This window comes from Sprattus sprattus (assembly GCF_963457725.1).
Source record: "Sprattus sprattus genome assembly, chromosome: 9".
Classification (NCBI taxonomy): Eukaryota; Metazoa; Chordata; class Actinopteri; order Clupeiformes; family Clupeidae; genus Sprattus; species Sprattus sprattus.
This window is the reverse complement of record NC_137928.1, coordinates 30594189-30609760: the sequence shown is the minus strand read 5'-3', so window position 1 is coordinate 30609760 and position 15572 is coordinate 30594189. Positions and strand designations below refer to the sequence as shown.

The 15572-nt window shown below is 40.0% G+C and overlaps 1 protein-coding gene across 1 annotated transcript in view; it reads right to left on the bottom strand.

Annotated features, from left to right (window-relative positions):
* The window catches only part of slc8a2b (solute carrier family 8 member 2b), a gene marked incomplete at both ends in the record, with an annotated part of 44127 nt that overhangs the window by 10989 nt on the left and 17566 nt on the right, over positions 1 to 15572 (bottom strand). Inside the window, one exon of the mRNA XM_080845278.1 lies at positions 8311 to 8414. Within this exon, the coding sequence (XP_080701404.1) occupies positions 8311 to 8414 (104 nt within the window). The remainder of the gene's footprint in view (positions 1 to 8310; positions 8415 to 15572) is intronic.

The following is a 15572-nucleotide window of genomic DNA, read 5'->3' as shown; positions in this document are numbered from 1 at the left end:
GGTTATCATGGCTTCAGTAACATTACTCTTGTTCTTTAGGGAGGGGATGAGGGTTTACACACTGGAGTTGAGAATAGGGATAGAGTTTCCATAAAACAATTCCATAAAACAAAGTATTAGGGGAGTGTATCTCTCATGAATGGGTCGATCTGATTTGTATCTCAAAACATGGGCACGCTCAGTACAACAAAAGATACATGTTGATAAAAAAACGATTCAGTGAGATTCAATGCGATCTGATCAGTTCAATAATCGAAAACACTGCGTTGTGAGGAAATAATTGACCATATTCTCGAACATTTTCTTAAGTGTGTTCTTAAATATCTTCTTACCAACTTTCAAAGACCAACCTGAGAAAATATCTTCATAAATGCCTGGAAATTTGTTCTTAAACCGCCAAAGGGTTCTTAGCTGTGCACCGTTGTTAAATTGAACGCGCATTCCAGGGACGCTGGAAGTGGGGGGGCTGGGGGGGCTGCAGCTGGTGTCGAGAGGCTGAATGTGAAATGCAAAAACCCCCGTAGTTCACCACTGTGTGCGTACTTGCGTGCGTGCGTTTGCTTGTGCATGTGTCACGGTTTGAGTCTGTGTGTGTGTGTTAGAGGATGGATACCCGACCCGAGCCCGTCGGAACCCGTCGGAACCCGTCGGAACCCGGACAAATATTTAGACATTATAATCGGGCTCAGACCCACATCAGCAAGATAATGCATTGAACATTCCATATTCAAAATATCTTAATAAATAAATAAGTCAACTGTCTGCTTCACATGATGCAGAAGTTCGTTTTTGAGAATAAAATAAATCACATTTAGGTCCTACATTTTAGGATAACAGCCTTCTTCCCGTGGTGGGAATTTGTTTATGTCCGTGGCAACACTATTACAGGTGGCAAAATGGCATCACGGGGGGAGTTAAAGAGAAACTGGCATCTGGAGAGTTTAAAATGATAGCCTACTACACGAAGGGAAATCTACTGTATGGAGATATTTCTGCTTAGTAGACAATGCAGATTCTAATTAGATTGTTGGATATGTCCAATGTAAGAAGTGTGAAGTTTTAATGAAATATGATAGATGCAACTCTCGTTCTCCACAACAACATGGATTAAACCTCATGGTTGGATGTAGATAGTTTCATAACGAACGTTGGCGTGCAAAAAGATCTTCAATGGTAAGACTTGTCTGTTGTGCCTCCGTTGGTGTATCATAAAACGTGAGTTTTTTTAAAGCATAGTGTGTGTAATGTATAGCTATTTCATTCCGTTTGTTAACCTTACGGTCTCTGACCGTAGTTGGGGATTGCAGGGACTAAAATGCTCCACGGCCGAAGTAGATAAGGCTACATGACATGACCTTTACAGACAGCAGGAAAGGTTAAAAAACGGAATGAAATAGCTACACATTACACACGCTATGCTTTAATAAAACTCACGTCACTCACATAGGCTACATACTGGTTAACACTGTTACAGCATATAATTGTTTGTCGCTGAATCCAAACTATGCGTCACCGTTCTCCCTCCCTGTATGTGCTCCGTTTAAAGGAGCCGCACCATTTTACTTAACGTTCTTGCAATGTGAATCATTTAATTTAAATATGCTTATCGGCCTTATTGTGCACCATTGTGCGTCTTACAGTGCTTGTTTGTGTGAGAGAGCATTTAACTGTTGATGTCCCAGTTTAATAAAACCAGGCTATTCATAAAAAAACGTACGTAAATCTGGCATTAGTACTATGAACAGTTGAGAAATTGATTCCATCAGGCTTGGTCCAGATTCGAAAAAAAAATATTTTAATGATATATTAAAGTTTGTAAAAACTATCAAATCAGTTAGCCTCAACTGGGCTATGTTACTTGAGCATATAAAAAAACCAAGTGTAACACCCTATTGAGAACTTTATTTATTTATGTATGTTTGCGCTTGTTTGTGTGAGAGAGCATTTAACTGTTGATGTCCCAGTTTAATAAAACCAGGCTATTCATAAAAAAACGTACGTAAATCTGGCATTAGTACTATGAACAGTTGAGAAATTGATTCCGTCAGGCTCGGTCCAGATTCGAAAAAAAATATTTTAATGATATATTAAAGTTTGTAAAAACTATCAAATCAGTTAGCCTCATCTGGGCTATGTTACTTGAGCATATAAAAAAACCAAGTGTAACACCCTATTGAGAACTTTATTTATTTATGTATGTTTGACCTTTCGCATTATGACGTTATCGGAACGTTTCTCAGCCCCCCCAACAGTGAATTACTTCCAGCGTCCTTGGCGCATTCTCACAGGCAACACGAAAGCAACTTCAGACTGATCAATATCATGTCAAAGCAGAAAGCGAGCACCTGTATACAAAGTAAACACAGACCTAATTTCACCGGTGCAGAGGTGAAGGTACTGTTGCAGAATGTAGATGTGTCCAGTTTATCCCACTATGGCTATATCCACGCGATTGAGTTTAGTGCTTCTTTATTTATTTACTGCCATTTGCAGTGTTCGTATAATTATTTTATTTATTTTAGGACATCACAATGCCTCTGTCTCGGAATCATGACTATAAATGTTAAACATAATTGTTAATGATACAAATATTCTCCTATTTATTATAATTAATTAAATCCGAGGATGTCTGTAGAATTGATGTGAACGCAATCAACAACGATTTCTCTTCCTTGGCTAAAGAAGCTAGCATAGCATTGCCCATTGAAATGAATAGCGTAGCTAGCATAGCATTGGCCATCGAAATGAATGGGAGTTGTAATCTGTCATTCTCTCCAGGTCTACTGTATATACAGTGGGGAAAATAAGTATTTGAACCCCTACCGATTTCGCAAGTTTGGCCACTTGCAAATAAATGTGTGATCTACAATTGTATTGGTAGCTGTATTTTAACAGTGAGAAACAGAAAATCAACAAAAAAATTCAGAAAACTGCATTTTATAACATTTATGACTTTATTTGCATTTGATGCAAAAAATAAGTATTTGAACCCCCAAGCAAACAGCAAGAATTCTGGCTCACAATGACCAGTTATGTGCCCAAGAAGCACACAGATTAGTCCTCATTAGGTCTAACAAGGTACACCTGATCTCAACTGGTGACGTTTATAAGAAACCTGTCCAAAGAATCATACTTCACACCTTTAACCTCACCACCATGAGCAAGACCAAAGAGTTGTCCAAGGACGTCAGAGATAAGATTGTAGACCTGCACAAGGCTGGAATGGGCTACAAAACCATTGGCAAGCAGCTTGGTGAGAAGCAGACAACTTTTGGTGCGATTATTCGTAAATAAGCAACACCAAACAAATGTTAATCGCTCTAGGTCTGGGGCTCCATGCAAGATATCCCCTCGTGCAGTGGTGGACAGTAACGAAGTACATGTAATTCGTTACTGTACTTAAGTAACATTTCCATGTATCTGTACTTTACTCAAGTACATTTATTTGGTAAGACTTTATACTTTTACTTCATTACATTTAAAGCGAAAATTATTACTTATCACTTCTTTACATTTACAGAAACACTCGTTCCTTACTCGTTCCTTTTTTATTTTTAATAAAATATCAAAAGGTCAAAGTGTATCGCGACTATAACCAATCAGCGGCAGCGCCCAGCACGCGATTATCTGCTGAAGTTAACAACAGGTGTCGTCCTGATTGAAGAATTGCAAAGTCACGCTGGAGCTGGAAGCACAAGGTGGTGTACGTGCTTGTGGTCATTGAGAGTTCTTACTCCTAGAGATGATTAATATTATTTGTCAGGTAAATGGCTGAGGAGCTGACTGCAGCATCATCGGATGAAACAGAAGTTGGTGCCCAACACCCCTGGCCTTATTTAGCCGAATTGTTTGAATTCATCGAAAAGAAAAAAAAGTCCTATTACTTCAAGTGTCGCCTCTGCATTAAGAACACTACGCTGTTGGCATGCATTCTGGAACTCGCCATCAAATTTAAAAAAGCACATCGAGGTAAATTCGCCACTACATGACTACTACTAACAGAGTGGTTATAAATATGCCCCGGTTGATTATATTACATTGAAATACATTACATTAACAGGTGCTTTTATTCAAAGCAATATGCTAGCACCCAAATTATCTGTGGAGATGCTAAGTGCCAGATTCTAAGTGCCAGTTTAATACAGCATCCCTCACCAAACGTTAATGCCGGGGACACAGTCGAATTCATGGCCAAGCGAAGTGAACTTCGCAATTCATTCCTATGACTACTCTGTTTATGACAAGTGAAATTAATGGAAAATAAAATAATGAAACTTGAAGGAATGCTTTTTGTGTTGTTGCTTCAAAACCACTTGGTCTTACTTAAAGATAATATAGTTTTGAGTATTTTGGGTTTGATTAGGCAAATGTAAAGCATTGTTCACAGTTCAAGTAGGGGTTTTGATGTGACAGTTAAAAAAAAAAAAAAATACTTTTACTTTTAATACTTAAGTATTTTTGAAGGCAGATACTTTTGTACTTCTACTCAAGTAAAAAAATGAGGTGAATACTTTTACTTTTACTTGAGTAATATTCAATGCAATGTAACTGTATTTTACTCAAGTACACAATTGGTTTACTTCGTCCACCACTGCCCTCGTGCGGTATCAGTGATCATTCGAAAGGTGCAGAATAACCCCAGAACTACACAGGGGGAGATTGTGAATGATCTCAAGGCAGCTCGGACCACAGTCACCAAGAAAACCATTGGCAACACAATTTTTTGAAGTACTGCAGCACTCGCAAGGTCACCCTGCTCAAGGAAGCGCATGTACAGGGCCATCTGAAGTTTGCCATTGCACACTTGAATGATTCTAAGGAGGATTGGGAGACAGAATGTGGTCAGATGATGCCAAAATCAAGCTCTTTGGCATCAACTCGACTTGTCGTGTTTGACAGGGGGGGGAATGCTGAATATGACCCCAAGAGTACATCATACCCACCATCAAGCATGGAGGTGGAAACATTATGCTTTGGGGCTGTTTCTCTGCCAAGGGTAAAGGACGACTCCACCGCATCAAGGGGACTATGGATGGGGCCATGTAACGTGGGCTTGAACCTCATTCCCGCATTCCCTCCCATTGAAAACACAACCTTAAAGATTTGGAGAGGATCTGCAAAGAGGAGTGGACCAAACTCCCTCCTGAGATGTGTGTAAACCTGGTGACCAACTACAAGAAACGTCTGACGTCTGTGCTTGCCAACAAGGGTTATTCCACCAAGTACTAAGGCCGAATCTCGATTCTTCCCCTTGCCCCTTTTGCTTTGTCTTTGTCTTGTCTTAACCCTAGCACTTGCAAGTGTAAGGGCCAAGGGCTGAAAACTTTCCCCTATGAAATGAGACGCCACTCGGTTTCGGGTACGTCATGCGTGACTGTATGAGCTATGAAACTAGCGATTTAAAAAAAGTCTAATAAAGAACATGGTTGCAAATATACAGCCGCGGAAAAAATTAAGAGACCACTTCAAAATTATCAGTTTCTCTGGTTTTACTATTTATTGGTATGTGTTAAAGTAAAATGTACATTTTTGTTTTATTCTATAACCTACTGGCAACATTCCTACCAAATTTCAAATAAAAATATTGTCATTTAGATCATTTATTTGCAGAAAAATGACAATTGGTCAAAATAGCAAAAAAGATGCAGTGTCTTCAGATCTCGAATAATGCAAAGAAAACAAGCTCATATTCATTTTTAAACTACACAATACTAATGCTTTAACTTACGAAGAGTTCAGAAATCAATATTTGGTGGAATAAGCTTGATTTAAAATCACAACTTTCATGTGTCTTGGCATGCTCTCCACCAGTCTTTCACATTGCAGTTGGGTGACTTTATGCTACTCCTGGCGCAAGAATTCAAGCAGCTCGGCTTCTTTTCATGGCTTGTGACCATCCATCTTCCTCTTGATCACATTTCAGAGGTTTTTTTATGGGATTCAGGTCTCGAAATTGGGCTGGCCATGACAGGGTCCTGATCTGGTGGTACTCCATCTACACCTTTACTGGCCTGGCTGTGTGGCATGGAGCATTGCCCTGCTGGAAAAAACACTTCTTTGAGTTGGGGAACATTGTCAGAGCAAAAGGAAGCAAGTTTTTCTTCCGGGACAACGTTGTACTTTGCCTGGCTGAGGTTTGTAAAAGACCATAAGGATTGAAAAAGCGGACTGGAGGTTCTTCTAAGTTCGTCTTCTCTGATGAGTCCGATTTCACAGTAGGTGCAAGACTCTCTGGCTTGTAGGCCTCTCCGGGTCTCCGTCTAACCATCAGACGACCATGTGTTGGGCAAAGCTGAAAATTGGACTCGTCAGAGAAGACGAACTAGAAGACCCTCCAGTCCGCTTTTTTTAATCCTTATGGTCTTTTACAAACCTCAGCCAGGCAAAGTACAACGTTGTCCCGGAAGAAAAACTTGCTTCCTTTTGCTCTGACAATGTTCCCCAACTCTGAGAAGTGTTTTTTCCAGCAGGGCAATGCTCCATGCCACACAGCCAGGCCAGTAAAGGTGTGGATGGAGTACCACCAGATCAGGACCCTGGCATGGCCAGACCAATTTCGAGACCTGAATCCCATAAAAAACCTCTGAAATGTGATCAAGAAGAAGATGGATGGTCACAAGCCATGAAAAGAAGCCAAGCTGCTTGAATTCTTGCGCCAGGAGTAGCATAAAGTCACCCAAAGGCAATGTGAGAGACTGGTGGAGAGCATGCCAATACCCATGAAAGTTGTGATTTTAAATCAAGCTTATTCCACCAAATATTGATTTCTGAACTCTTCCTAAGTTAAAGCATTAGTATTGTGTAGTTTAAAAATGAATATGAGCTTGTTTTCTTTGCATTATTCGAGATCTGAAGACACTGCATCTTTTTTGCTATTTTGACCAATTGTCATTTTTCTGCAAATAAATGATCTAAATGACAATATTTTTTTTTGAAATTTGGTAGGAATGTTGCCAGTAGGTTATAGAATAAAACAAAAATGTACATTTTACTTTAACACATACCAATAAATAGTAAAACCAGAGAAACTGATAATTTTGAAGTGGTCTCTTAATTTTTTCCGCGGCTGTATATGTATACAACTGTGTAGAGCACGAAACAAGACTGTCGTCATTTTTAAATTAATTATAAGCCAAAAATACTTACATGTAGTGTATGTAGCATCTAGCTGGCAAGCTACCATATAAGCCATTGGAGTGGTGGTATACGTGCTAATTGTATCCTAAAACTACCGTTTGAAAGCTTCATCTAAGACCTGCAATACTATGCATCGTTCGTGTAGTACATTTCAGATCAAACCGAGTCATTATAAACATATAAAAAAGTTGTGTAGATAGCTTTATTCATGTAAAATATTCCTCGCTTCAAGCAGCCATGTTTTTTTGAAAATTCCCGAACTGGTTTCGCTATGTGCTCTGGGATAGCCCTTGGAGGTAAGTGAGCTCTCAAGTGAGCTCTCAAATCATCTTAAAAATAAGGGGTACATAGCACTCAATCTTATCCCTTAATCTTGATCAAATTGGGTATTGAGACACCACTAGCTCTCACATGAACGCGCAATTTCAAGGGTAAGGGGGAAGATAAGGGGTAAGGGGAAGTATTGAGATTGGGCCAAAGTCATTTTTGTCAGTCAGTTTTGCTAGGGGTTCAAATACTTTATTTTCAAGTCATGAATGTTATAAAATGCATTTTTCTGGATTTTTTTAGTTGATCTCCTGTTTCTCACTGTTAATATACACCATTACAATTATAGATCACACATTTCTTTGCAAGTGGCCAAACTTGTGAAATCGCCAGGGGTTCAAATAATTATTTTCCCCACTGTAATACCTCCATGTATCTCAGGGCGTTATTTGTGAGTATACAGCCTGATAGGCTAATGCTATGCGGGCTTTGGCCAATGACAGGCTGTCATGACTGAGATAAAATGCACCAGGTCAGTGAGTGAGTGTTTTGCGTAGAAACTTAACGGAGAGACAAACGCTTGTGAAATTGTTTATAACTATTTAATCCGGGTAACGACCGGTTCATGTCATTTTAATATCGATATGGGACTTCACGCATCAATGTAGTCGTGGTATCTTACATGCTAAAAACGAATATCGATACGTATCGGTTAGTTTTTACACCCCTATAAAGTATACATAAATGTTCATATTCTGCCTCACCATTATTGATGAAGATTGATGACAAATTGGGGAAATACACTTGAAAGACCCTGTTCACAGAAATATTAGCCTCCCTTCAACCCCCCACAACCCTCCCACACACACAACAGACACTCACACAGAAGCACTGGGAAACACGTACCTGAGATGCCTCTCTTGAGCCAGCGTGGTTCATCCAGCACAATAAAGAAATTCTCATGCTTCTCATACTCCTCATCATCAGTGATACGCACTTGAATTGTCTGACTGCACACACACACACAAGAAGTAAAGCAGCTGGTTACTGTCATGAAAAGTTAATGCACAAAAACAACATTTACAGAAAGCATGGTATTATGTTAGCTTAACAAAATGAGAGAAATCCCTCCTACAGTCGCACACAAACATGCACAGACACAGATGTGGGTGCCCACACTCACACAGAAACACAGACTAACACACACACTTAGTAAATGCTTAATGCACTGCCTCTGGGACTGTGAAAGAGTATGTTTTCCACACACACACACACACACACACACACACACACACACACACACACACACAAATGCTAGCGGTAGAGGACTAGTCGGAGCAGTCAGTCACCCAGACAGCTGGGACCATATCCCTCTCAGCAGCCCTGGCCCTAGTCCTAGAAGAGTGATCAGCCTCAGCTCCCCACTTAAATCACTTCACAGAGCCAGAGCCCACATCAATATTTCATCCCAAACACCCTGAATTATTCAAAGCAGGTACTGAGCAGCGCACCCTCCAGAGTCTGTCATCAACCAACTCACACATGAGCGTAGTGGAAGAAGTATTCAGATATTTTACTTAAGTCAATAACAGCAGGGTTAAAATACTTAATGTTTAATTTCCTTTAGTAAAAAAGTAGAAGTACATACTGTAAGTATTATAAGAAATGTATTGGGGGGGGGGGGGGGGGGGGGGAATGGCGGCGTAGAGGGAGGTCGCATTGAACAACAACAACAACAAAGAAATAACTCTCATCTTTTAATAACACAATCCTAACACTATTGAACGGAATATGCCGGGGGGAAAGCCTGAAACAGCCACGAAGGACGACAAAAAGCAAAAAGGCAAAAAGCTTGCAGCAACAACCACAGCCATAGACAGTGCTAGTGACAGTCCGTCTGATATAAATATGGTAGTACTACGCACGGTAGAGGTTAAGGTAGGCTGTTTTTTGGGGGGGGGAGGGCAGTTGGGTTTTCTGGGAGATAGGGTGGGTGACGGGCAGGGCATCTATTTTACTTAGTTCTTCAGATAGAGTAACAGACAGGATATTCACTTTATTTCTAAATAAGTTGTCAGACATTGCTGATTTATGCTTTCAACTAACATACTGGCTTTGGCTGCCGGGACCTGTTAACAGTACTGATAGGCCTACTGATCTCATGAGTGAAGTTATAACTTATACGTTTTTGAGCTGGAACACCAATGGTCTCAACCAACCAACTAAGCGGCGTAAAGTTATGAGCTTTCTTAGAAGACATGCTACTGATGTAGCTTATCTTCAGGAGTCCCATTGAACTGATATGGATCATGACAAACTGGGGAAACAATGGCAAGGGCATTTCTACTCTTCATTTACTTCTCAATCGAGGGGCGTAGTTATTCTTATAAGGAAAGGGATTCCCTTTCAGACAGAGCAGGTAGAAAAAGACAGAGGGGGCAGATATGTTATGGTTAGTGGGTTCATTGGGGAACAGAGGATCACATTGCTTGATATCTATGGTCCTAACCAAGATGACCCCACCTTCTATGTGAACCTCCTTCTTAAAGTAACAGGTAACCTCTCAGAGCTTGTAATTGGAGGTGATTTTAACCTGGTATTAGACCCCACCATGGACAGATCTTCTTCCACTCCCATACCGTTAACCTTAGCGGCCAAGACACTCCAAAGAGAACTCTCAGACCTACAGTTACTCGATATATGGCGAGAGCAACATACTCCTCAGCTTTTATTCACATAGACATAAAGGTTACTCTAGGATTGACAACTTCTTTATTCATGCATCTAAAACCCATCTAGTCTCATCCTGTGGATATTTAGCGAGGACACTCTCAGACCATGCTCCTCTTTTGCTGCAAATGGCTATAAAGGACTCTCGCTCGAGGCCCAAACGCTGGAGGTTTCCCAACCATTTAGTCAATGTCAGTGCCTTTGTTGTAATGATTAACGCACAGCTGGAATGTTATCTTAATATTAATTCCAATTCTGCCTCTCCTGCTATTGTTTGGGAGGCCCTCAAATCCTATATAAGAGGCAACATCATTAGTTACTCCTCCTGGAAGAAAAAACTATACGTCGCAAAATTAAACTCTTTAGAGATGGACATTAAAAATCTTGAGAAGCAACACTTTCAGTTACAATCACAAGCCATCTTAGATCAGCTGACGGTGAGGAAGGCGGAATATGACACAATTACTACACGGGAGGTGGAAATGCAATGGCCAGGCTGAAACAGCGTTATTATTAGCATGGCGATTATGCAGGGAAACTGTTAGCTTGGCAGATAAGACAGGAAGATGCCGCTAGGTATATCCCTATTATTAAGCAGAACGATGGAGAGCTGGTCCGCAACCCCCTACTCATCAATCAAGCTTTTGCAGACTTTTACAAGTCTCTATATTCCTCACAAGGTGAGAAGTCACAGGAAATGTATGAATTTCTAGATGGGCTGGATATTCTTAAAATACCTGACTCATGTATAGGGGACCTTGAGAATGAGATAACTAAACAAGAGGTACTGGACGCCATGGCACGACTACCTTCAGGGAGAGCTCCGGGGCCCTGCGGTTTTTCAATAGACTTCTTTAAGACATTTGCAGATAAACGTATAGATCCTCTCTTAGATATGTTGAACTACTCCATCAAGAACGGTAGGTTGCCTGAAACCCTGGAGCAGGCCCTTATTATAGTTTTACCTAAACCAGGAAACGATCCTAGTTTGTGTGCATCGTATAGACCTATTTCACTTTTATCAGAGTATAAAATTCTAACAAAAATAATTGCCACTCGACTTAGTAATTCCTTCTCTTGTTAATGTTGACCAGACAGGATTTATACAGAACCGTTCATTATCAGATAATGTTAGGAGACTTCTTAATATAATACACTGTGCAAAATCTATGGAAAACCCGGTCATAGCAATATCACTGGACGCGGAGAAAGCCTTTAACCGCGTAGAGTGGCACTTCCTCTTTGCGGTCCTTGAAAAAATGAATTTCAGCCCAAATATATTACGGTTGATCCGCATACTGTATCTTAACCCCATCGCTATGATACAGACCAACACTGTAATCTTGACCCCCGTTCATTTACCACGCGGCACCCGACAGGGCTGCCCTCTATCTCCCCTAATTTTTGCCCTGGTAATTGAACCCCTAGCCATTGCAGTACGGTCTCATAACGCTATCTCTGGAGTGAAAGTGGGGCCTGAGAATCATGTCATAAGTCTATACGCAGATGACATTATCTTACTTCTCACCAACTTAGACTCGTCCATGCCTGCCCTCTCAGACCTATTAGTAAGGTATAATGTGATCTCTGGTTATAAGGTTAATGCACAAAAGAGTGTGGCTATGCCTCTTAACTCTTCAGCAGAGAACTTCGCAAGGAACAACTTTCCTTTTCAGTGGAACGCCCATTTTATAACATATCTAGGTTTAAAGATCCCTTGCCAACTAGACAGTATTTTCTCACTGAACCATGATGTTTAATAAAGTAGTGTTGTTTAATAAAGTAGAGAAGGACCTGGATAGGTGGATGCACTTACCAATTTCTCTGATCGGGAGAGTGAACTGTATTAAGATGAATATCCTACCGAAGTTCCTCTACCTGTTTCAGACCCTTCCTATATCTGTACATAACAATTTCTTTAAGAAACTGCAAAAACTGATTTCCTCATTTATTTGGAAGAGGAAGGTACCTAGAATTAAAATCAAAACTCTATACAATACACCTAGACATGGGGGACTGAAGCTCCCAAACTTTAAGATATAATACTGGGCTGCTCAGTCCAGGGCATTATGGGTCTGGCAATCAGAACTAGTTAACCCGCCAGCCTGGAAACAAATAGAACAGTGCCACACATCAGGTGTGCCACTGGCCGGCATTCCTTATATAAGTCATATCACACTCTGAGGAATGGCACTGACAATCCCATTATAAAACATACAGCTAGAATCTGGTCCGAAATCCAAACTCAAGAGTGTTATTGTACTTCATAGGAATACTCCTTTCCATGCCAACCCTGGCTTACCAAGTGCACTTAGAGATGCCATCACTAAGAAGTGGCACAATCAGGGAATTCAAAAATATGGGGACCTTTACGAGAACGATTCATTTATGACCTTTGAACAGTTAAGTAGAACCTTCCACCTCCCAGCTGCTAATTTTTTCAAGTATCTACAGGTCAGACACTTTATAAGTACACTTGGGAACAGCACCCCAACTAGGCCTCTCCCGATTGATGATATCCTTAAAGATGTCACACACCCCAGGGGAATTCTGTCTGTTACATTTAACATAATTTCGGCCCTGTCAGACATTGCTCCCCTAAATGCCAGGACCAAATGGAAGCGAGACCTGAACTGTACTTTTGAATTAAATGATTGGGAATCAATAAGTGAAAAGGCACTATCCTTCTCATACAATAGTCGCCATAGAATACTGCAGTTTAACATCCTGCATAGAATCTACTTTACACCAGAAAGACTCCATAAAATGAATGACTCGCGCTCAGATCTTTGTCCTAGATGTAACATAGAGACAGGGACTCTTATTCACATGCTCTGGGACTGTGATACATTTAAACCTTACTGGGGCTTTATATGCGACTTTGTGTACTTGAAAAGCGCACTATAAAATAAAGGTATTATTATTATTATTATTATTATTATGGGAGGCTCTTAAGGAGATTACAGGGTTTGAGATCCCTTTCTCAGCGAAGTTAGGCGATAGGGGTGGGAATCTCCTGGCACCTCACGATTCGATTCCGATTCTGATTCAGAGGTCAACGATTCGATTCTAAATCGATTATCGATTTTAAATCGATTATCGATTTCAACATAAAATGGATGTGTAAAAAAAAAAAAAAAAAGAAAGTCAAAATTGTGACAAGAAAAAGCTTTTTATCAAACCCAAAGTAGGAAGTGATTTTAGACTCGGTTTTGAATTGATAATCAATCGATAATTGCATTTCAACATAAAATGTATGTGTAAAAAATATATATACAGTATATATATATACAGTGGTGGCCAAAATTATTAGAACACCTGACAGATCTGAGAATAATTACCTTTTTTTTGCCTCCAAAACATGATTTAATTTCATAATGTTCATGAAACATGCAGATGGCTGTTCTGAGCACAACAAATATCAGATGAAGTGATTCCTACTGTTTTTATCCACTTTTAACTTTAATATGTGGTACGTCCACCTTTTGCAGCAATTACAGCAGCATATCTCTCTAGCATAGAGTCAATATATTTCTTGAGAACTTCAACAATAATGTTATCCCATGCCTTCTGCAACTCAAACCTAAGGCTTTCCTTGGAATTTACAGTAGATCTGTCAAGTTTATTTTCCAACTTGCCCCAAATTTGCTTGATGGGTTTCAAGTCCGGACTTTGAGAGGGCCGGCCCATAATTTTCAATGTTCCAGCAGATTCCTTGTCGCCGGTAGATCCGGCAATAGTTAAAATAATGTTTAGGGTCATTGTCCTCTTGGAAAATAAATCCAGGCCCAATAAGACGTCTCCAAGAAGGAACTCTGTGCCTCACCAGAATGTTGTGGTATACTTTTGTATCCATGATGCCATCAAATTAGCCAAAGTCACCTGTTCCTGAGGCTTAAATTGCACCCCACACTATAATACTACCCCCTCCTTGTTTTACTGTTGGCAAGAGACACTCATTTTTATATCTCTCCCCCTCACTTCGTGGAACATACACGCTTTGCTTGTTGCCAAACTATTCAAACCTGGACTCATCAGTACACAACACTTAAACCAATCTTTATTTGTCCATTTCTTGTGTTCTTTTGCAAATTTTTAAGGCGTTACACTCAATTGTTCTCTTTCAGTAATGTTTCTTTGCTGCTATTCTGCCAAAAAGTCCTTCTTCTCCCAGTTTCCGAAGGACAGTTCTTGAAGACACTGTTGCACCATTAGTCATTGTGATGTTGATCTCGTCACACAGTTCTTGTAAAGTCTTTCTTCGGTCCTGAAGACTGAGAATTTTGAGATGCTTCACTTGTGTGTCTGAGAGTTTCTTTTTGAAACCTCCCTCCTTTCGGTTCTGGTGCCATGGTGGACCAAAGTGTACTTTACAGTGCTGGGACTGCATCTCAAGTCCTTGGCTATGGGGCAGTAACTCCAGCCAGCATCAAAAAAAGCCTTTATTCGAACCCATTGCTCACTCGTTAGCTCCTTCTTCACCTTAGCCATGTTCAAAGAGCAAAATGTGCTTCAAGACTGCTTCTAGAGGCTTTGGATCTATACAATTTTGTGGTGTTGGCTCAGTGACAAAACCCTGATGTTACCAATCACTTAATGAGCAGGATAGGCCTTGTACATTCAAAAGAATCGCCAAGTTGTGTCCTAAGACTCTTGCATCACCATCAATTTAACCACAATAACACCTGACAATGATTACACAAGTAATTTGGCCTCTTCTGTGTAGGAACATGATTGTGTGACATTGACAGTGAAATAGGCCTAGCTTGTTTTTGTACGGAAAATGACCTAAATCTCATTATGATGGCTCTATTCTATGATTAATAGAGCATAATGATGACTTTGTACATATTGAATTAGTTTTTAGGGTATTTTAATGGCGAATTCAACAAAAACAACTGAAAACTCTTTAATATGTCTAGTGTTCTAATAATTTTGGCCACCACTGTATATATTTTTTTTTAATTACAAAATCGATTATAAACTTTTCTGAATCGAGACAGAATCGTTTTAGAGAGAATCGAGACAAAACGATTAAACGATTTTTCCCCCCCACCCCTATTAGGCGATATATCAGACATTCCTCTGGACAATAGATCCAAAGTGCGCTTTACCAAACTGGCCATGATAGCTGGCAATAAATGTATTGTTTTGCTCTGGAAAAGTGTAGACCCTCCGTCATTCTCCATGTGGCTAAAAGAAATTTCCTCATACATGGTGGCAGAAAAAAATATGTTTAACCTTAAAAGGAAGCCACATCTCTTTGATAAATGTTGGTCTGGTTTTAAGAACTATGTAGATAATATGCCACGACCGGATATGGGTTGACCATTTTATGCAGATGTACTGTTATGTATTTGGTTGTCTTGCCATATATGCATCTTTACTGCCTATATGTGAATTTACATTGTTTTTTTTTGTTGTTTTTTTCCTTTTCC